The sequence below is a fragment of the Lactuca sativa genome, chromosome 5, assembly GCF_002870075.4.
Source record: "Lactuca sativa cultivar Salinas chromosome 5, Lsat_Salinas_v11, whole genome shotgun sequence".
In the NCBI taxonomy this organism is placed as follows: domain Eukaryota; kingdom Viridiplantae; phylum Streptophyta; class Magnoliopsida; order Asterales; family Asteraceae; genus Lactuca; species Lactuca sativa.
Window position 1 is genome coordinate 171,413,618 of NC_056627.2, and position 23,245 is coordinate 171,436,862.

A 23,245-nucleotide genomic window follows, 5' to 3' on the forward strand; every position below is an offset into this window, starting at 1 on the left:
AAGAAGAATCATTTGATGATTGTGAGTTTCTTGCCTTGCAGTTATCTTCACTCATGCAACTTTTGGACGTTGGTATGATGCAAAGCTTCCACCTTTATGCTTATTTGATGATAAATCTAGATTCTAAGTTGTTTTTTAGTGTCTTTTGGTCCCTTTTTGTGGTGTTCTTCGATTTTGGAGAACTCCAGGAACAAAATGAATGATTTGATCAACTCTGGACTTAATGGATGTTGGAAAAATGGTTGTGCATGATTGTGCTTTGACCATGCATGTAGTTTAGGCTTTATCAATGGACTCTTGGACCTAGGGTTTGAGATTTAGAGTTATTAAGCCCTTAGGATGGATAAAGTTGGAAACTTTATCCATTAAGTCATTATGGGGTTTCAGATTTGAGTAATTTGGGTTCTGGACTTAAGGATTAAGTTGTTAATGAGTTTAGGCTGTTAAGCTGGATTTCATGGCGTGACAATTAGTGTGTCACGACACGATTTTGAGAGTAATCCCGATTATTTTTTCTTTTTCTGGATCACAACGTGAATGGTCAAGGTTCACAATGTGATTGGTCGTTAACCATTGACTTTGACTTTTATCGTAACTTTATTGATCAATTGACTTTTGGGTCAAACTTGGATATTTTGAGCTTTAGACTGAGATTTAACTTGGATGATCGTGAGACGGAGTGGGTACCCGAGTCTTTGATAGCCTAGTTTCTTCAACGGAGAGTATATAACACATCTCAGAAAGAGTGAGGAATGGTTTTGTGAACCAGATGATACCCACAACATTATCGAATTTGCTAGGCAAGCCATTAAGGGCGTGCATGACAATGTTTCTTTCTTTGACCGGTTCCCCACGCCCTTCAAGCAAATCAACCAATTTCTTTACTTTGTCACAATAGGCATGAACCGAGAGATATCCCATAGACAATTAGTGTGTCACGACACGATTTTGAGAGTAATCCCGGTTTTTTGTTCTTTTTGTGGATCACAACGTGAATGGTCAAGGTTCACAATGTGATTGGTCATTAACCATTGACTTTGACTTTGATCGTAACTTTTTTGATCAATTGACTTTTGGGTCAAACTTGGATATTTTGAGCTTTAGAATGAGATTTAACTTGGATGATCGTGAGACGGAGTGGGTACCCGAGTCTTTGATAGCCTAGTTTCTTCAACGGAGAGCATATAACACATCTCGGAAAGAGTGAGGAATGGTTTTGTGAACCAGATGATACCCGCAACATTATCGAATTTTTCTAGGCAAGCCATTAAAGGCGTGCATGACAATGTTTCTTTATTTGACCGGTTCCCCACGCCCTTCAAGCAAATCAACCAATTTCTTTACTTTTTCACAACAGGCATGAACTGAGAGATATCCCATAGAAAATTAGTGTGTCACGACACAATTTTGAGAGTAATCCCGACTATTTTTTCGTTTTGTGGATCATAGCGTGAATGGTCAAGGTTCATAATATGATTGGTCGTTAACCATTGACTTTGAATCTGATCGTAACTTTTTTGATCAATTGACTTTTGGGTCAAACTTGGATATTTTGAGCTTTAGACTAAGATTTAACTTGGATGATCGTGAGACGGAGTGGGTACCCAAGTCTTTGATAGCCTAGTTTCTTCGACGGAGAGCATATAACACATCTCGGAAAGAGTGAGGAATGGTCTTGTGAACCAGATGATACTCGCAACATTATCGAATTTGCTAGGCAATCCATTAAGGGCGTGCATGACAATGTTTTTTTCTTTGACCGGTTCCCCACGCCCTTCAAGCAAATCAACCAATTTCTTTACTTTGTCACAATAGACATGAACCGAGAGATATCCCATAGACAATTAGTGTGTCACGACATGATTTTGAGAGTAATCCCGATTTTTTGTTCTTTTTGTGGATCACAACGTGAATGGTCAAGGTTCACAATGTGATTGGTCGTTAACCATTGACTTTGACTTTGATCGTAACTTTTTTGATCAATTGACTTTTGGGTCAAACTTGGATATTTTGAGCTTTAGAATGAGATTTAACTTGGATGATCGTGAGATGGAGTGGGTACCCGAGTCTTTGATAGCCTAGTTTCTTCAACGGAGAGCATATAACACATCTCGGAAAGAGTGAGGAAATGTTTTGTGAACCAGATGATACCCGCAACATTATCGAATTTTGCTAGGCAAGCCATTAAAGGCGTGCATGACAATGTTTCTTTATTTGACCGGTTCCCCACGCCCTTCAAGCAAATCAACCAATTTCTTTACTTTGTCATAACAGGCATGAACTGAGAGATATCCCGTAGACAATTAGTGTGTCACGACACAATTTTGAGAGTAATCCCGACTATTTTTTCGTTTTGTGGATCATAGCGTGAATGGTCAAGGTTCACAATATGATTGGTCGTTAACCATTGACTTTGAATCTGATCGTAACTTTTTTGATCAATTGACTTTTGGGTCAAACTTGGATATTTTGAGCTTTAGACGAAGATTTAACTTGGATGATCGTGAGACGGAGTGGGTACCCGAGTCTTTGATAGCCTAGTTTCTTCGACGGAGAGCATATAACACATCTCGGAAAGAGTGAGGAATGGTCTTGTGAACCAGATGATACTCGCAACATTATCGAATTTGCTAGGCAATCCATTAAGGGCGTGCATGACAATGTTTTTTTCTTTGACCGGTTCCCCACGCCCTTCAAACAAATCAACCAATTTCTTTACTTTGTCACAATAGGCATGAACCGAGAGATATCCCAAAGACAATTAGCGTGTCACGACACGATTTTGAGAGTAATCCTGACTACTTTTTCGTTTTGTGGATCACAACGTGAATGGTCAAGGTTCACAATATGATTGGTCGTTAACCATTGACTTTGACTCTGATCGTAACTTTTTCGATCAATTGACTTTTGGGTCAAACTTGGATATTTTGAGCTTTAGACTGAGATTTAACTTGGATGATCGTGAGACGGAGGGGGTACCCGAGTCGTTGATAGCCTAGTTTCTTCAACGGAGAGCATATAACACATCTCGGAAAGAGTGAGGAATGGTTTTGTGAACCAGATGATACTCGCAACATTATCGAATTTGCTAGGCAATCCATTAAGGGCATACATGACAATGTTTCTTTCTTTGATCGGTTCCCCATGCCCTTCAAGCAAATCAACCAATTTCATTACTTTGTCACAATAGGCATGAACCGAGAGATATCCCATAGACATGTTCCTGAGTTTAGTTTCAAGTTGCATAATAGTGGATTCAATATTATCATAGAAAATAGAGTGTAGATTAAGCCACACTTTATGAGCAATAGCCTTGGTAGAGTAGGAAGACGTGATTAGACTTTAGGAGATGGATCCAAAGAGCCACAATTTTACCATGAAGCCAAGTTGCTCATATTCAGAATTTGTTGGTGGCTTACTGGGTGAGTTGTATGAATCATCAATCTGATCCAAAACATCATAAGCAATGCAGTGAGCTTTGAAGAGATCGCTCCAAGGCTCATAGTTGCGCGTTGAGAGATCTAGAATGAAAGGCATGTATGTTTTGATGTTGGTGATTCCATACGCTTTGTGAGTGGGTTTCATGAGGGTTGTTGCTTTCACTAGTTCCTGTCATTGATGGAGATCGATGGAGAAGAAAAGAATGAAGGCGAAAGAAGAAGAAAGAAAGCGTCGACTGATGAGGGGGTCGACAAACAGAAGGATCGACTAGGGTTTAGAATAATCAACCTAATACCATGCTAAGAGATAATTTCCCATGAATTGAGATGTATTACTGAATACATATAAATGCATACAAGGAGTACAATTGGTCAATGTAAAGAGGACCAACACAAAAGAGCTAAGTAAGTAATGGGCTAACTAATATTCTATACAATAATACAATAAACATGAGTCCGCTAACAGTGACAAAAATGTGACTGACTTATCCCTTCAAAACTTAAAAAATAACTTAATCGACCCAACAAATACGAGTTCGTTCTCTCGTAAAGCCATGTAAATAGTGTATGGACTAAAATGACCAACACTAGAAAGTTAAAAGGACATTTGTATCATTTTCCCTTAAACGAATGATGTTATTTTTAATAAATTTAATAAAATATTTGCTTAAAATTACCGGATACATCGTACATGGTCCATTATTCCATATTCCATGTTGATATATTATTTAACTTTTCTTTGAAGCCCTTCAAATGCATTTAAATCATATTTTTTTTTGTCACCCGCATGTTAAAGTTCAATTAATTTTTAAGTAAGATTCCATCTTTTTTATAGTTCAGTTTTACATCTTGTCAAATAATAGGAGGTTCATATTTTTTTTATCGGCGAACCTTGTAATAAATTTCCATCATATAACTTTTTAAGCAATTAATAGAAAAAATAGCATATTTCTATTTTTAATTTTGGCAAAAAATTTGTGTAGAATTGAAGAAAATAAAGTAATATTTTGGGTATAAAGAAAAACAATTATTTTAACAAATAAAGGCAAACGAATTTATTCGTGAATAGGATGGGCGTTACTTCAAATTTCGTCCAATCGTTTGCGCATTTTCCCAAAAAGGAAATTTAGAGAAAAGAAAGAATATTAAAAGCAAAAGACAACAAAATTGTATCTATATTTGAAAAATATTAACTTAATATTAAATATATTTGGATAATAATAAAATACGTATAATTGTATAAATCCAATTAATTTCTTGAGTCTACTGAATTTTCTATATAATGTTTATTTAAAATAATTTATCATGCGTATCACATATCAAGATTAATTGGAGATTAATTGTTAGGCTAGCATTTCGGATAATGATTACTAGTATTAAAAATATTATTTTTGGTGAAAAACTATTTGAAAAGAAAAATTATCTGTTTTGGACAATAAAATAAAAATGTTAATGGAATGCTTAAAAAATAGAAGAATCAATTACTTTGGCCTTTATAGTATTGTTCATATTTTCTTTTTATTACACATACAGTCCCTAAATTAAAAATACTTAAACCAAGCATTACATCTACATGATCATTTAAAAAAACAATAATTCCTTTTTTTTTTTTTTTTTTTTAAATAAAACAATAATTGATTTGATAATCTTCCTTGGATGTTTTTGGAAACATTTGGCAGAAAATTTGGTACTTTTCTAAGGAAGTGGTTAACCAATTCCTTTTTGGTGTTTTTTATGCCTTTTAGTCGCTTTTTAAAGTAACTTTGAAAATATTCCCTGTAATATATTATGATTGTCTAATTTAGTCCAATGATTTTAGTTTTTGCATTTTTCTGTCTTGTTGTATAAAGGACTTAAAAGAATAGTCCATCTTGTTATAAACATAACCACACAATTGTAACGAAGATACATATTTTGAATGTTTAAATTAAAATAATAAATAAAACTTTGTCCCTAAAAGTAAACTTCATACTAAATTTATAATGTTGGTGGATGTTTGATAGTGAATTGTTTGGTTAGACTGATTTAGATAAGGTTTAATCGATGTTGATCAATGTTATAAGACTAAATTGGAGACTTCTATTTGCTATATCAAACGATCTAAATTTGACTAAATCAGACATAACATTTTACCAGACCCGATAAAAAAACATATCGAACAACCCATAAAACAACCCTACCAAATCCCTCTTTTGCTGAATTAACCTTTCTATTATTGATTTTTTTAATTATTATTTTGATGAAAAACCTCACTTTGGTGCCATTTTAACATAAAACAAGTCGTCATAAGTCCAAAATTACAAAAAAGAAAAATGGGAAAAATATAATAGAGAAAACAAAAAAGCTAAGCTAGTGTATCGAAAATTACGGTTATGCCCTTACACATTGTAACAAAAATGGGTCAATAGAGTGGAGATGTTCACGATTTTGCTAAATTATCTTCAATTACTTTGTAACAAAAAGGGGTCAACATAGTTGGAGATGAGGACGATTTTGCTAACTAATTTTCAGACTTGAGTGATAGGAAACAAATAAACAACAGAAAGTTAAGGGTAGTTTCGTAATTTTATTAAATAGAGAAAATGAGAAATTTACAATTCAGTCCAAAGTCTTTGAAAAATGGATGCTTGAAGAGTAATAAATGATTATTTAATGCTGAAAAAAAAACAATAAAAAAAGAAAAGGGATCTCAGAAGCATGTCAGCATATTTAGGGGGAGGCATGAAATCTGAGACTTCTGTTCTCTAATCAACCAAATTTTTCGAAAAAATGTGATCTCTCTCGATCTTTTTTTGTTTGTTTAGAAACCCTAATTTGTTTGCTAAATTGATTAGGGTTTTGTTTTTACGCGCATATATTTGTTCCAACAGTGGTGTGGTGAGAGGTTCATGCAAACAATACAACACCGTTTCCAGGAATTTGTAAAAAAATCAGTGTTTAATTTTGGGGATGATTGTTAGAGATGACTCGAGACGTGTTAGTGGTGCAGCCGGAGACCGAAACGACGTCGGGAGATGGTGGCGTTGGTATGCTGGTGAAGAAGAAGGGGACAGCGAGTGCCAGGAGTTGGATATCGATCGATTCTGACGTGAATGAAACGATTATGGATATCGATAAGTACGCAATCATGCACAGAGTTCAGATTCATGCTCGTGATCTTCGGATTCTTGATCCTCTTCTATCTTATCCTTCAACAATTTTAGGCCGTGAAAGGGCAATCGTTCTCAACTTGGAAGTGAGTTCATCATTACTATCATTACTATTTTGATTCATGTTATCTTCCTTTATTGTTTTTTAATCCAGAGTATCTATAAATTAATAATGATTTTTGTTATCTTCCATAGAATAGTTTCAATTTCAATAAATATATCAACCGTGTAAGTATTCAGAGATTTTTGTCATCATGCCAGAGTTTCTGGAAAATTATACATGCTATAATTTGGTTTTGAAATTTGTCTTATTGCATGGCATCATATAACATGAATTTGTAGTCAAGCACATCTTCAAACTATCTTTTCGATGTTAAACCTCACTTTCTAATATTTTTGACTCAAAAATTCAGTTTAATTTTTGTCTTTAAACACTATTTTTGTATATAGAGTTCTTTAGTTATAGTGCTTCCTTCTATTCTAATTAATAGATACATCAAAAATTTCACCAAATAGTTAAACCTATGCCTTAAACAACCACAAAGCAAATTGTCATAAAACAGAATACATGTTCTGTTTTGTATGTAGTGCTATAAACAGGAATCCATCATCAAGATTTCATCAAAGCAAATTGGTTTATCTACTAATATTTCTGTCGATTTGTTGGTTTTTGGCAGCATATCAAGGCTATTATCACTGCTGAAGAGGTTTGGATTTCTTTCCTTTTTCCCCTTATTATATCCCTTTCAAATCTTCTATCCAAATTTCTTCTTACATGCATTTGGAACTTTGAACAGGTGTTGCTTCGAGATCCTTCAGATGATAATGTAATACCAGTTGTTGAGGAACTAAGAAGGAGATTACCTGTCCTAAATGCCCATCATGGAGAACTGAATGGACAGCATGATGTTGAAACTGGTGAAGAAGATGGTATGATATTAAGTCCCAAAAGGGACCTTATTGTCTTTTTGCATTATCTTGTGTTTTGAAAGAAATGGATTTCATTTGTTTCTTTAATATAAATGCAGAATCTCCATTTGAATTCAGAGCACTAGAGGTTTTTCTAGAGGCCATTTGCAGCTTTCATGCTGCTCGTACTACAGAGTTAGAAACTGATGCTTATCCAGCCTTAGATGAGCTTACATCAAAGGTATCTTTTGGCTTATAAACAAGAAATACCAATGAACTTTCATTTTTTTTTCCTATAACAATATTATACTTAAAAAAAATCTATCAAGTTGTTGCAATGTCATGCATACACATCAACTTTCATTGTTATAATTGGATAAATTTTTTCATTTTCCAAAATATAATGTCTTAATAGGGAAAAGTTGAAAAAAAATTGAAAGAATGATGTTGTAATACAAAGGGTATAATATACAAATACATGAAAGTACATTGCTATTCTTGTATTTTGCCTTTAAATTTTTTAGTATATGAAGAAAATACTTATGTAAACAATTTTATACAAGAGGGTGATCCTTGAGTTATAACTAGGGTTAAATGCACATAATAGCAATGTATTTGGGGTCAATTGTCATATTAGTTAAATCTACTTCTTTCTTTTTTTTTTTTTTTTTTTTTTTTTTTTTAATGCAAAACAACAATGCCACTTTTTATTAAATAAATCATGAAATGAATTATAATGTCAAATTTGACTCTATATTGTTAACTATATGCCCAATTTCCATTGAATTCGAAATATATATATATTTTTTTATTTTCGTATTTTATGTAATTGTTTTATGATTTTTTATTAATTGGCAGATTAGTAGCCGTAACTTGGATCGTGTTCGTAAACTAAAAAGTGCAATGACAAGGTTGACTGCTCGTGTTCAAAAGGTATATATACATATACATGATGTTTGAAGGGCATTTATGTCTTTTTACACAGAGAAGACATTGTTTTGTTCCACCTGACAAAAAGCTGCAACTTTTGTCTTATTGACATGAATTCCAATCCTGGTCCATTACATCCCAAACACAGGCTGTATTGTTCTGTTCTGTCATGTCATGTCATGTCATGTCATGTCATGTCCTGTTCTGACTATATGTGGTTTATTGCAGGTGAGAGATGAACTTGAGCGACTTTTGGACGATGATGATGACATGGCGGATCTGTACTTATCGAGGAAATTATCCTCCGCATCACCAGTGAGTGATTCAGGTGGAGGTGCAGCTGGTTGGTTTCATGGATCGCCAACCATTGGTTCAAAGATATCTAGGGCTAGCAGGGCGAGTGTGATGACTGTTCATGGAGATGAAAATGATGTTGAGGAGCTCGAGATGCTTCTAGAGGTTTCAATTTTTACATCTTTTTTATTTATTTATTTCATTTTATGTTTATATTGGTTTTGTTTTTTCGATTTCTTTCAGGCATACTTTATGCAGATTGATGGAACTTTGAACAAGTTAATGAGTGTGAGTCATGTTAATTCTTTACTTTTTTTGTTCTATCGATTTTTAGCCAATTAATTATTTTCTGTTACCCTTAAAAACCATCTTTTCTATCTGTTTTGGAAAACAAAAAGCAAAATGTAGGTTCTATTTGGGTTAAATGCAAGAAAGAGCAATGTAGTTTTTTTATATGTGTCCGTATTATAGCATGCTACTTTTATTTTGTATTTTCAAGGTTTTTTCTTATTAAGGCATTGTTACTTTGGAAAATCTACCCAATTATAAGCATTGTACTTTTATTTATTTTTATTATAAAAGTGAAAATTGCTTTGTATCTAGATGGCTTTGCAAGAATTTTGTATGTTTTTCAAACTACAATGCTATAATAGGAAGAAATGTAATAAACAAATTAAAAAAAGATGTGTTCTTAATAAAACTATTTGTGATTTTGACTAATTTTGATCCATAAAATTTCATGGTTCATGGATAGGTGTTTTAGATATTGTATAATTGTTGCCACTTTTGTTTAAACAACCAGACATTATTATTATTATTATTAACTCCGTGACAAATAAAATCTGCAGTTGCGTGAATATATTGATGATACGGAAGATTACATCAACATTCAGGTATGCAAAAAGCAATAAATTTTTAATTTCTTCAATTAATTTACAATTAATTTATGAAATTGTTTGTACTGCAGCTTGATAATCATAGAAATCAGCTAATTCAGGTAAATTATATTTTTTGTCCCATAATATTTTCTTTTGGTCAGCACTTTTTACATAGGACTGGATACACTTTTTTTTTTTTTTTTTTTTTTTTTTTTTTTTTTTTAATCTAGTTTTTGATTGTATTTATGATTGCAGTTGGAGCTGTTTTTAAGTTCAGGAACTTTATGTATGTCAATCTATGCATTGGTGACTGGAATATTTGGCATGAATATACCTTACACATGGAATGATGATCATGGCTACATGTTCAAATGGGTGCGTGTAGAAATTTAAATTCAATATTTCGTATTTGGCATCAATATATCTGAAAAAAAAGTTATTTTTCCAACAACCTTTAAGCTGGAAGAATAAACATTGGGCCCACTAGGTACCCGGCATGCAGGCTAGCTCAGGGTTTGCTGGAAGAATAACTTTTTTGCAGAAAAGACAAAAAAAATTTATTTATTTATTTTTTTATGGATGTTGATAGGTGGTGATTCTTTCGGGTGTATTCTCTGCGGTTCTTTTTCTATTGATTGTTTCGTATGCTCGTTTAAAAGGGCTCGTTGGATCTTGAAAATTTGAGGAAATCGAGGTTGGCCGTCTTATGGATATGGATACTGATTTCTAACTCATGCACATGTTTTTTTTTTTTTTTTTCTTTTTTTTTTCTTTTTTTGGGTATGGAAGTACTAATACTTGGGTACAGATTCGGGTTGATAGTCTTTTGATTTTTATTTTTGTTCTCCTTTTTTTCAAGAAGAATAAAGGAGAAACATTACAAACTTTTGAGGTTGAATATAATGCTTATTGTAACTGGGGATGGTATAATTGTTGAAATAAAATATCATTAGTGAACATCTCGTATGAAACCGATAGAGTAGCGTACTGAAAACATATAATTTATTTTTTAATTTTATAATTTGATTTCCAATTGGTTTCTTTGAAATTGATGAATATCTTATTGGAGAGAAATTCTGTACTGAAGCAATGCTGTTGTAGTTGTACTCTTTGTCCCACAAGTACTAGATATAACAGATCAAAACAGATTAAACTTCTAAAAATTTAGGATTTATAAGTAAAGTAAAAAAATAAAATAAAAGAATTCTAAAAAAATAACATATGTCATCATTGTGCGTAAAATATGTCATGATTTAATAAAACAATTTGTTTTATTATAATAGAGATTTAAACACGACGTCACATTTATGTATATATGCATGCATTTATGTAGGTAGGTCTCTATAGTTGAATTAATAGGATTGGTGGGAGTTTTAAATTGTTACTATTATTCTTTCTTTATGTGTTCTCGAAGTTGTTGCTGGATACCATTGACTTGTAAAATGTAGTCATGATTCATGAATATCAAACATTGACTGTTTCATGTTTACATTTCTTTGCTTTGCATAGTTGGTAGGCAAGACTATTAATTTGGAATTATGCTCTTTCGATTGAGAGTTTTTAACAATCAACTGTCTAAAAAAATAATGCAACTGTACTTTTTAAATATCCGTACACTATAATGACGCATTAAGCAATGTTGATCTTTACTTATCAATTTCAACAACCAAACAACAACATGACTCAATATCCCTTTAGAGTTTAGGACACCTTATTACCTCCCCTATCCAAACTAACTATTTTTTATTAAATGAATTCACTATCTAAAACAAAACAATAAAAAAAAGTATGTAAAGTTATGTTCAAAAGAATCTAGATATCAAATAGGGATGGCAAAAAAGTCCGAACCCGATGGGGAAACCCGAAACCCGATCATTTCGGGTCGGGTAACGGGTCGTTATCGGGTTTTTTATCGGGTTCGGGGCAGGGAGTGGGTTATCCTCGCCCCGACCCGCCCCGCCCCGATTATATATATATATATATATATATATATATATATATATATATATATATATATATATATATATATATATATATATATATATATATATATATATAATGCTCAAAAAATTTTGCTGTTAATTGTATGCGTTCAAATATAAAATACTTATTGTGGACAAATTTTTTAGTTATTAACAATCTGGTGTTAATGATCATTTTTATGTGTTTTGACGTATTAAACAAAACTTAAATCAAATAATTTTTAATATAACGTCCAGTTTATTTTATTAAAGTGATGCATCATGTTTTTAATTTAAAAGAGTTGCTAGAACATGTATATTTTATAAGACATTGGGGTACCCTAAAAGAGAATAAAGATTTCGTTATCAATTGTTGTAAACCCGATAAGATACCCGAAACCCGATGGGGAAACCCGAAACCCAATGGGGCGCCCCGATAAGATACCCGAAAGTTATCGGGGCGGGTTTGGGAATCCATGCCCCGCCCCGAACCCGCCCCATTGCCATTCCTAATATCAAACCTTTAGACCTAACTTTCGAAGATGAAGTTCAACATCTTCAGGTCGTAAATGATCCTCAATGCCCTTTTGTTCCGGTAATTCCCATTTACCATTTGGTTTTTTCCGAAGCCCTTTGTTTTCAACTTGAAACCACTTGGGTGGTATCAAATACTCCCCTTTCAAAATATCACCATCTCTGTTCAACAATGCTTTGTCCCTTCCACTCGAAAGACAAAATTCTGTCCCTTTACCATGGTATCTGCATTTTATAATTTTCACCCCTTAAATAAAATATTATATACATAACACATTTAGTCATTAGCGTATGGTAATATACATAATATACATAACACATTTAGTCATTAACGTATGGTAATATACATAACACATTTATATTATATACATAATATACTAAAATATTATATACACAACACATTAACGTATGGTTAATTGAATAATTAAATATTGTGTACATACCCGTCTACTAGATGCAAGAGAAGCTCCAAGTTATGCTTTGAAGGTAAGTCTAATTTTGTCTTCACGAAAGGAGATTTTGTGTGATCCAAAGCAAGTTCCTCCCCCACATGCGAGTAGAACCAAGTCGTCCAATCAAAAATATGTCGAGCTAATGATGATGTGTATTCGTTAAGAAAAAAACCTGGCACATTAGGAACCTTATCATGGACATTGAAGACTCTCAATACTTTTACTCCGAGGAGTTCGAGTCTATTTTGAAACCTTGTGTTACCCACCCTCGGACCTGAAAATGACATTACGGATATGGGTATGTCGTGCATGTTGTCAAGTATATCCAATCCGGATTCTGCTATGTCATAAGCACTTAAAATCGCCAAAGCACTACCCAAGCTATGACCCGTTATAGTTATGCTGATTTCCTCCTTTTTTTCCCCGTAGATCATTGTTAATCTTGCTAATTCGGCCAAAAGCTGAGACAAAAAGTCAACGAGTCAGCCATGGTCAACCCTTAAAGAAAAATTTGTAGTGTGAGCAAGAGTAAAAGTAGTACCTGTTCACGCGCAGAGAACTCTGAATACATGCAGCTTTGATCTTTATCCGTATAGATATGCAAAAACCCAGCCATCACTTTGATCTTTGGGTCTCTACTCGCTAGTTTTTGAGCTGAAACGGGTTTCAGGAAGTTCATAAGATCCTCATACCATTCCAACTTTGTGACGGTGCCCCGCCATGCTATGGCGATGTCCCGCCTCCCCAACCGGGCGGTGGTTTCATCGTCCGAGACTGCAACATAACCAATCCAGTTCACCGAAGGGCTCCATGGCCCATCTGAATGGATCGACTTTGTGAAGAATTTGGGAACGAGATTACTCGTGTTGCTTGAATAGATATAGCTTGTGATATCGTATCCGAAGTCATTCATTCCGAGGTCTTGGAAAAAGTTCTTCGGTGGCACCTTACAACTACCACAATACTTTGAGTAGGGGTCGTTATCAAAAGATTCGTAACATGCTTGAGCCATTTCTCCATAACGGATGACCTCAGATTTTAAGAGGGGATCCATCGGTTCTAGCAGGCTGGAGAAGTCGTTTTGATCCTTTGTCCCCTTCCATTTTTGATGTAGTGAGCTCGTCTTTTTCATCGGTTTAGTAGTGGTTGCCATCGATGTAAGTGGAAACGATCGATCCCTTTTTAGAAGCCTCCAACTCCGATTGTTTGGGGTCGAAATCTTGGTGGGTGGTTTGTTATGGCGGTAGGCATGAAAGGGCAGATTGAGCTTGATCATGGCGATTGAAGAAATGAAGGTCGACCATGGGAGGTAGTCCAATTATATTATATATAAGGAACAATTGTAAGTCAAAACTCAAAAGTCTTTCTTTAAATGTATATATATATATATATATATATATATATATATATATATATATATATATATATATATATATATATATATATATATGATTGGCTTTCACATAGCAATTGGGACTTTTAAATATGTAGAATCAATAGTATATTCCAAAAAAAACGAAAAAAAATCTAGGCATTACATGTTATTTTTTTTAATGTTTTTTCATGAACAACAAAATATATTAAGCTAGCAAGAAACAAAGAAAATAAAAGAGCAATGCCAAGGGAATGTTAATGACTGGGTTTTGTAGCAAATTGATGTAATCAATTTTAATTATAGTGTTTTAAGCATAAACCAAGTAAAAAAAAGTTGTCACCATATTATCAAACATAACATCGCTTCTCGGTTGGAGGTCATGAAAGCCTTCTCATTCCCGAATTTCCAAATGGTCCACCACGTATAAATAATAATAGCATCTAGTCCCTTCTGTTTGTTGTTAGATGATTCTACATTATGTGACCACAAAAAAATCACAAATTCAATTCCGATAAGGGAATTGGAAGTCACACAATCGACTCACTTTCGCTAACACTTACTCTGCTACTTCATAGTTAAGAAACATATGGTCAATTTCGTCCGTTGTTATTGAAAATAGGAGATAAAGAAGAGTACAAATCTATACCTCTAGCTCTCAGCTTATCCTTTTTAGGAAGACGATTCAACAATAATCTCCAAACAAAGGTCTTAACTTAAGCGAACCTATGAAGTCCCACATCCCTCTATGTTTCTACGGGCTGAAATCGAATATAGCTAGCATCTACAAAAGAGCCAAGAATTGGTCTGATTCAAAACCATCTCTCGTTTCCATCTATCATTTTCCATTTTGTGTGAAATATAACATTCTACTTATAGCTCCAATCGATATAACCTAAAAAATGATTAATAGTAGATCACTTCCAATCCACACTTCATTTCAAAAAAGTAAATATGTGACATCCCCAAAATCACGACCAGAAAAGACCAGTTTAATTTATGCTTTTAAAATGATTTCAAGGTAATCCTTTGATTAAAAGAGTTGCAGAATTTGTTCCCAAAACAAAATATGATAAAAATAAGATTTACCAAAGCATTTCTTAAAGAAATGTATTTTTTATTATATTACAATACTTGGGATGTCATGTTCCCATAAATAGACCAAAAGCATAAACATTTCAATACAGACCTTACAACAGTTATTTACAACAACATGTCTATAATCCAAAAATAACTTGACAAGTCATCCAACTTATGCTCTGGCGCCACTACCTATAATACAAAGAAAACCGAGTGGATCAGACTTGGGAGCCTAGTGAGCATATAGGGTTTTCAACCCACAATAAATAATTATATTTAATTCCACCAACCAACAATAAACCAATTATCAATTCCCATTATTCTCACTTTACGCCCCTAAGACAACTAACATAAGGGACCTAGTTTAAGAATATTTCATCGGGGCGAGAACACATGCATTCGGGGGTTTCCCAACAATATATGTCAAATAAGGCAACCATGAGGGGGATGGAGTACAACGAATGAACACCCAAGTTCATTAACACCTATAGGTGGCGAGCCTGCTAGCGTTCCACATGATTGTTTAGAAAAGTCTGTGGTCATCATCTAAACTCTGCTAGATGACTGAATCAAAAACAACATTGAGGCCATTCATCTGTTTATCACACATCAATTATCTACCCATGTTCTACCCAACATATTAGTAGAAAAAAAAATATATTTTTATACATAGTTTAAAACCTGTATAGCATTCTCATTCAATACATATTCCAAACAACAGATGAGTCACATACACATAACACGTATTTCATAGAGAATAAATCATATCTATCAGATAGAAGAAAGTGAATATACATTCACACATATAACAACAAAATATACACATAACACGTATTTCGTATAAAATACTTCATAATTATGCGTTAGAAGAAAGTGATTACACACTCACTTGATCAGAAGATGATCGGACAACACTATGGCTTGAAGAAGTAGTATTCTTCGGTAGATCTGGAAGATTTTCACAAAAACCGGGATCCTCGTAGGCAGAGCTTCGGCTCGGGAATTTTACTTCTCGGGATCTTCAGGCCTTTGGGACTTGCTTCGGGTCTCGGGAATGATACCGGGACTTCGGGATAATTCTTGCACGAAAACGAGGTAAAAACGCGAGAGAAGGAAAGAAAATAGCAACTGAAACTTGGCAGCCTCAACTTCCTTTTATAGGGGGCTGGATCCTCGATTTACGCTGTGCATAAATCCCAGTTACGCTGTGCGTAAGTCGAAACTTCGGAAAATCATAACTTCCTTATACGAAGTTAGATTTGGGCGTTCTTTTTATGCACGCTCCCGGTTTAACGAACTCTACGACTTTCGTTTATATTACTAAGGCTAAATACCGCTCTAACGTAAATTTCACTTTTTATGTCATTCAGCGTTGCCGGTTCTGTCGCGAAAATTCGACGAGTCATAACTTCTTCGTTATAACTCGGATTTCGACATTCTTTATATCTCTGGAATCCTTGTTTCAACTACTACATATTCATGCAAAGATATCGGGCTTATCTCACACTTTAATTTTGACGCTCATTTTATTCTTAATTCATTAAATTATAATAATTAAGAAAAATAAACACATAATTCACATAATTCACATAATACTCACATATTTCATCATTAATACTTCAAAAAGAGTTACAAGGGTTAACCTAGGCTATTACATCAACAATAATGCCTAGCCTGGAAACGCGGACGTTACATAATATAGCCATCCCTACTTTTTTATTTTATTTTCAAGGTCGATCTAGGAATAATATTTTTCTCATGAAATAAGGTTATTGAACCAATAATGTTCGTCTACATCTCCATGATACCAGCCGAGTACCTAACCCTGCTGATACGAACTTAAACTTCATGAATCTCCTGATCACCTCAAACCCAAATAGTTTTTGGATTGTTGAAAAAGCATCCATTTCTACTTATGCAGTAGGGCATCATTGAAATCCTCGAAACTTCAAATGCTTAGACCACCTTTTTCCTTTACTGTCAACACAACACCCCACTTAATTTATGTAGTATTTGTATCAGTATCTTCACCTCCCCAAAATAACTTATTACTCATTGCTTCAAGATGTTTGAACATGAGTATTAGGATTTTGAATACATACCCGTAATAAATGTTGGATCTATATGCTTAAGAATCATTAATAAATGATATTGCTAATAACATATGATCCTATAGGGTCATAACTTTATCCAGTTGACACATATTGAATATTTATTATTAATAAATAACTAACTCTTTTATTTAATTAGGGAAGTTATTATTTTTGTGAAAATAATATTTGTAGAGGTTGTAACTAATAATTACATCATATTGTATGATATAATATGTCATGTACAAGTTTTTAGGCATATTTGTTAAAATATATAATCTGAATGACTCAAACTAACAGTTTGATATTAATTATATATTTGCATAGTTTGTGTTTATCTGAGGGGTGTTGCAGGTATAATTAGAATGTTGAAGGATTGAAAGTGTATTGTTGAAGTTGTTGGCTCGGGTTAACATGTAGGTCATCGGGTAGCAGGTGACCCGAATACTTAAAGGCTATGTGAGCTTGAGAAGATTCATTATTCATTCATTCAGCTCTGTAACTCTCTCATGTTTCTCTCGTTTTAGGGTTTCATCATATTCAGGGTTTTCTCTGTATCTTGTTAATAAGTTCATTGTTCTTTATCTTTTTATTAGATTAGGTTGAGTGAATCATTGTTGAGAGTAGTGTAGGGTTTTTGTAGTGAGGTTTGTATTGTAAGTTTGTGAAAACCACCTGTCTGTTAATCCTCAAATGATATAATAGATGGTGATGTTGGGTATCTTGAGTTTTTAGTAGTTTTTACATGGTATCAGAGCTTTAGGGCTCCGATTGTTGGCTCATATCATCTATTGACACTTTGTCTTCACTAAATCGAGGTAACTGTTTCGGTTTCCTGTCCTTGTTTCATTTCTCTAATTGATCTACATAATCTGATTTAGTCCAGACTTGTTGAAATCTGGATCCAATTTTAGATTGTGTGAGATTAGGGTTTCTTGATCTTGGTTAGTGTGAGTTCTTTGATTTGTTTTGCAGACTCCAAAGATTAGATCTCTTGTTTCCATCTGATTAGTTGTGTGAAGGCTTTGTCCTCCATTGGATCGGTCGGTTAATCTCACTTGATCTGAAATAACTCTCTAAGGGTCGGATTTCATCACCGATAAACCTTAGTAGAGAATGAATCTGAGAGCCGATCGGTTATTCAGCCGTTTATGTTGTCATCTGCTCTCAGTGTGAGGATTTCTTGTTCCTATTTTTATTGTTTTGATAAGATCTGTTATCATTACAAGCTCTAGTTTTCTTTGATTCAGTGATTGCTTGTCTTGGGCCCCGACATACTGTGGTGACCATCTGGACTCTAAGGCTTTCACTGTTATCTATGTTTTGTTTGATTTCTTGCAAATATGACTAGTTCTGGGGTTGAGTGTTCTAGTGGATCTGGGGATAAAACTGATCCTACTGTCAACTTTGATGATCCTTTATATGTTCACCCTTCAGATAATACTGTTACTAGTGTTATCATTTTCAAGTTGTTAGGAACTGAAAATTTTAGGATCTGGCGTAGTTCTATGGTTAGAGCTTTGAAGGCTCGTAATAAACTTGGTTTTGTTGATGGAACCGTGTCTAAACCTGTTAAAGACCCTGTTAAAGAGTCTAAATGGGAACGTGCTAATGCCATTACTTGTTCTTGGATTCTTGGTTCTATTTCTGAGAACTTATATGCTAACCATGCTTGTTTAGAAAGTGCTTATGATCTTTGGAATGAATTAAATGAAACTTATCATAAAACAGATGGTTCAGTTATTTTTAATGTCCATCAAAAAATTGTATCTCATTCTCAAGGTAGCTTGTCTTTGTCTAATTATTTTAGTAAACTTGATTCATATTGGAAAGAATTTGATGGGTTAACTAATCTTACTAAGTGTACATGTAAAGCTACTGATAGTTGTAAGAGTCATTAAAAACTTATGAAGTTGATGCAATTTTTGAGTGGTTTAGATGATTCTTATAATCAAGTTAAGAGTCATATCTTGTTAATGGATCCTCTTCCTTCTGTCAAAACTGCTTTCTCCTTAGTATCTTGTGAGGAGTGAAATAAAAAACATGGGTCTAATATTTTAAATTCAAATTCTAAGACCTCTGGTTCCGCTTTTGTATCTAAGTTTGTTGATCAGAAAAAGTCCAAGTCCAAGGGTCAAATACTGCAGTGTAAAAACTGTGGTCTTAAAGGTTATTCTATTGATAAATGTTACGAAATTATTGGTTATCCAAAGGATTACAAGCCAAGTTCCGAAGTTGGTAATCAAAACAAAATTTTTTCTAGTAATTCAACTTTTGTTTTTCAAATTGAATCCTATGGGTCTAGAGCTAGTCATAGTAGTAATGATTGTCATTTTTTAACTAATGAGCAATATTCTAAGTTTCTCAGTCTCATTGGTGACAATAAGCAAGGGTTAGATGATACATCTGTCAATGCCAATATGGCAGGCATTTCATGTAACTCATTTATTGATAATAAATGTTCTAAATGGGTTGTTGACTCTGGAGCTAGCCAACATATGATTAGTCCTGAGTCACATCTCCAAGATTCAAATGATGTTTCTAGACTAAATATAAGGGTTAGTCACCCAAATGGATCTTCTGCTCAAATTAATAAAATTGGGAATATGCAGTTATCAAGTTCTGTTACATTGTTTGATGTCTTTGTTATTCCAGATTTCAATGTTAATTTGTTATTTGTTCATAAGTTGTGCAAGGACAGCAAATGTGAAGTTGTTTTTAATGAACATAATTTTCATATTCAGGATTCAGAGTCCAAGGGGACGGTGGAGACTGGTAATCAATCTGTTGGTCTTTATTATCTTGATCCATATGTGGCAGGTAGTGGGTCCTTTGTTTCTAAGAATGTTTGTTGTGTTTCTAAATTTACCAGGCATAGTAGACTTGGTCATCCTACTGACCAAGATTTAAACATTCTTAGGAATAAAATTAAGTTTAGTAATGTTTCTCTACCACCTTGTGAGGTTTGTCACAAATCTAAACAAACTAGGGATTCATTTCATAACAGTCTGCATATTACAAAATCCCTTGGAGAGATTATTCATTTGGATGTGTGGGGACCTTATAGAGTTGAGTGTGTAGGAGGATTTAGATTCTTTTTAACTATTGTAGATGATTACACTAGAGCTACTTGGGTTTTTCTCCTTAAGTCCAAAGATGAAGTTTTTCAAAATTATGTGATATTTTTTTAATATGTTAAAAGATCAGTTTCAAGTTATTGTTAAAACTATAAGAACTGACAATGGAACTGAATTTATTAATTCTCGTTTTAAAACATTTGGTGATAGTCATGGTATTATTCATCAAACTTCTTGTGTTTACACTCCACTACAGAATGGAGTTCTAGAGAGGAAACATCGGCATATTCTTAATGTTGCTAGGTCTTTAATGTTTCAATCAGGAGTTCCACTAAAGTACTGGGGTGATGCTATTCTCACATCAGTTTTTTTAATTAATAGAACTCCTTCTTCTGTTTTAAAAGGACTTTCTCCGCATGAGTTAGTTTATAAAAAGTCACCTAATTTTGATAATCTTCGTGTGTTTGGGTGTATGTGCTTTACTACTAATCTAAATAATTCTGATAAGTTTTCTCCTCGTTCTGAAAAATGTGTTTTTATGGGTTACTCTTTAGATAAGAAAGGGTATAAAGTCTTGAGTCTTGATTCAAAATCTATGTTTGTTTCCAAGATGTTAAGTTCTACGAATATGTGTTTCCATTCAGAATGTAGAGTCATGTTTTCACTAAATCTAATGATGTTTCTAGTGGGTCTGACCCATTTTCCGATGATGATCCTGTTATTTCTAAAAATTATGTTGATGATAGTGTGTCTAATAGAACTCAAGGACTGGATCATCATTTAGATGGTGCTAGTTCTCCTTTAAGTCCTAGTAGAACAAATATTATAGGAAAATAGACAGATAGTAGTTTAAGATTTAAAGAGTACAATGTGCCTTTGATTGATGGGTCTGGTCCTAGTTCTGTTAGTTCTCCTGATTCTTCTGTTAGGACTGAGGAAAATATTTCTTTTATTCCTGATTCTTCTGATACTGAGTCTATTGGTCTTATTCGTACTAGAAGAGAAACTAGATTTCCATCTAAATTTAGTGATTATATTGTAGAAGGAAAATATAAATATGGAATTGAAAAAACTCTTAATTATTTAAAGTTAACTTCTGAAAATAAATGTTTTGTTTCTAGTCTTGATAAAACTGTTGAACCTCAATCGTTTTATGAGGCATCACTTAATCCTGAATGAATTAAAGCTATGAATCAGAAAATGGAAGCTCTGTATAGAAACAATACCTCGATAATAATAGATTTCCCTAAAAATAGGAAACCTATAGGATGTCGCTGGATATATAAGATAAAGTATAAAGAAAATGGAGAAATAGAAAGATATAAGGCTAGGTTAGTAGCTAAAGGTTATAATCAAAAGGTAGGTATTGACTATAGGGAGACTTTTGCTCCTATTGCCAAAATTGTTACTATACGTGTTGTTATTACTTTGGTTGTGAATTCGAATTGGAATTTGTATAAGTTTGAAATTAATAATGCTTTCTTGTATGGGTCTCTTGAAGAAGATGTTTATATGTCTTTACCTCCTGGTTATCATAGTAAAAATGACAACAAAGTTTGTAAACTGTTAAAATCTTTGTATGGTTTAAAACAGGCTCTAATAAAGTGGAATGAAAGTTTAAGTAACTCTTTAATTAGTTTTGGTTTTAAACAAAGTTATAATGATTATTCTATGTTTGTTAAGGTTTCAGGAAAATTAGTTGTTATACTTTTAGTATATGTTGATGATATTATTGTTACATGAAATTGTGAAAATGAAATAACAAAAGTAAAAGAATTTTTGAAATCACAATTTCTTATAAAAGATTTGGGAAAGTTCAAATATTTTTTGGGTATTGAAGTGGTTAATGTTCCAAGTGGAATTTGTTTGTGTCAAAGGAAGTATTGTTTGGAGCTTTTGCATGATTTTGGTATGTTAAGCTGCAAGCCTGTTAAGACTCCTCTTGAGTCAAATATTGTCTTTGATGTTAACAAAGATGTTTTGGTAGAAAATGTTACTGATTTTCAAAAGTTAGTTGGTAAACTTATTTACTTAACTATTACTAGGCCTGACATTGCATATGATGTGCATGTTTTGAGTTAGTATATGCATAGCCTACTAAAGCTCATTTTCAGGTTGCAATGAGGTTATTAAGATATCTTAAACTCTGTCCAGATAAAGGTGTGAGTTTTTTGAAATCTCAGTCAAATAAGTTGGTATTAAAAGGTTTTTCTGATGCTGATTGGGCAAAAAGGTTGTTTTCTAGAAAGTCAGTAACTGGTTATGTACTGTTTTTTTTGGTAATTCACCTGTTTCTTGGAAAAGTAAAAAAAAAAGTCTACAATATCTCGTTCTTCTACAGAGTCTGAGTATAGAGCATTAAGCTCTTTATCATGTGAATTGATCTGGATTCTGAAAATTCTTTATGACATTGGTTTTAAAGTTTCTATTCCTGTGAATATTTTTTGTGATAATGAGTCAGCTATTATGCTAGCTATGAATCCAGTTTTTCATGATAAGACAAAACATTTTGATATTGATTTTCACTTTATAAGGGAAAAAATTGTTAAAGGAGTTGTAAAATTGGTTCTTCTGATCAAGTAGCAGATATATTTACTAAGTCTCTTATGTGTTCACAACATGAGAGTCTTAGTGATAAGCTTTGTTGATAAATCCTTTTTCTTCTAAATAATTACTTTCAAAATGTTTAGTTTGAGGGGGGCTGTAAAAATATATAATCTGAATGATTCAAACTAACATTTTTATATTAATTATATATTTGTATAGTTTGTGTTTATCTGAGGGGTGTTACAGGTATAATTAGAATGTTGAAGGATTTAAAGTGTAATGTTCAAGTTGTTGGCTCGGGTTAACACGCGGGTCATTGGGTAGCAGGTGACCCGAATACTTAAAGGCTACGAGAGCTTGAGAAGATTCATTATTCATTCATTTAGCTCTGTAATTCTCTCATGTTTCTCTCATTTTAGGGTTTCATCATATACAGGGTTTTCTCTGTATCTTGTTAATAAGTTCATTGTTCTTGATCTTTTTATCATATTAGGTTGAGTGAATCATTGTTGAGAGTAGTGTAGGGTTTTTG

General features: G+C 33.3%; 3 protein-coding genes across 3 annotated transcripts; 2 read left to right on the forward strand and 1 right to left on the reverse strand.

Annotated features, from left to right (window-relative positions):
* The first annotated feature begins 6,120 nt into the window (after positions 1-6,120).
* Positions 6,121-10,557, forward strand: LOC111885454 (magnesium transporter MRS2-I). Its single transcript, XM_023881708.2, has 11 exons — positions 6,121-6,675; positions 7,267-7,296; positions 7,387-7,519; positions 7,618-7,739; positions 8,357-8,431; positions 8,657-8,887; positions 8,966-9,010; positions 9,571-9,615; positions 9,690-9,719; positions 9,856-9,975; positions 10,190-10,557. Exons 1-11 carry the CDS (start codon positions 6,403-6,405, stop codon positions 10,274-10,276), a joined length of 1,191 nt encoding a protein of 396 aa, XP_023737476.1. The 5' UTR covers positions 6,121-6,402; the 3' UTR covers positions 10,277-10,557.
* A 1,346-nt stretch (positions 10,558-11,903) lies between these two features.
* On the reverse strand, positions 11,904-13,872 carry LOC111885452 (phospholipase A1-Igamma2, chloroplastic). Its single transcript, XM_023881706.3, has 3 exons — positions 13,089-13,872; positions 12,539-13,008; positions 11,904-12,320 (listed from the first exon to the last, which is right to left on the reverse strand). The coding sequence occupies exons 1-3, from the start codon at positions 13,821-13,823 to the stop codon at positions 12,077-12,079; spliced, it is 1,449 nt and encodes a 482-aa protein (XP_023737474.2). The 5' UTR covers positions 13,824-13,872; the 3' UTR covers positions 11,904-12,076.
* A 4,560-nt stretch (positions 13,873-18,432) lies between these two features.
* LOC111885459 (uncharacterized) lies at positions 18,433-21,345 on the forward strand. Its single transcript, XM_023881718.1, has 7 exons — positions 18,433-18,871; positions 19,028-19,104; positions 19,450-19,752; positions 19,834-19,909; positions 20,292-20,763; positions 20,853-20,953; positions 21,008-21,345. Exons 1-7 carry the CDS (start codon positions 18,433-18,435, stop codon positions 21,343-21,345), a joined length of 1,806 nt encoding a protein of 601 aa, XP_023737486.1.
* Positions 21,346-23,245: the final 1,900 nt, after the last annotated feature.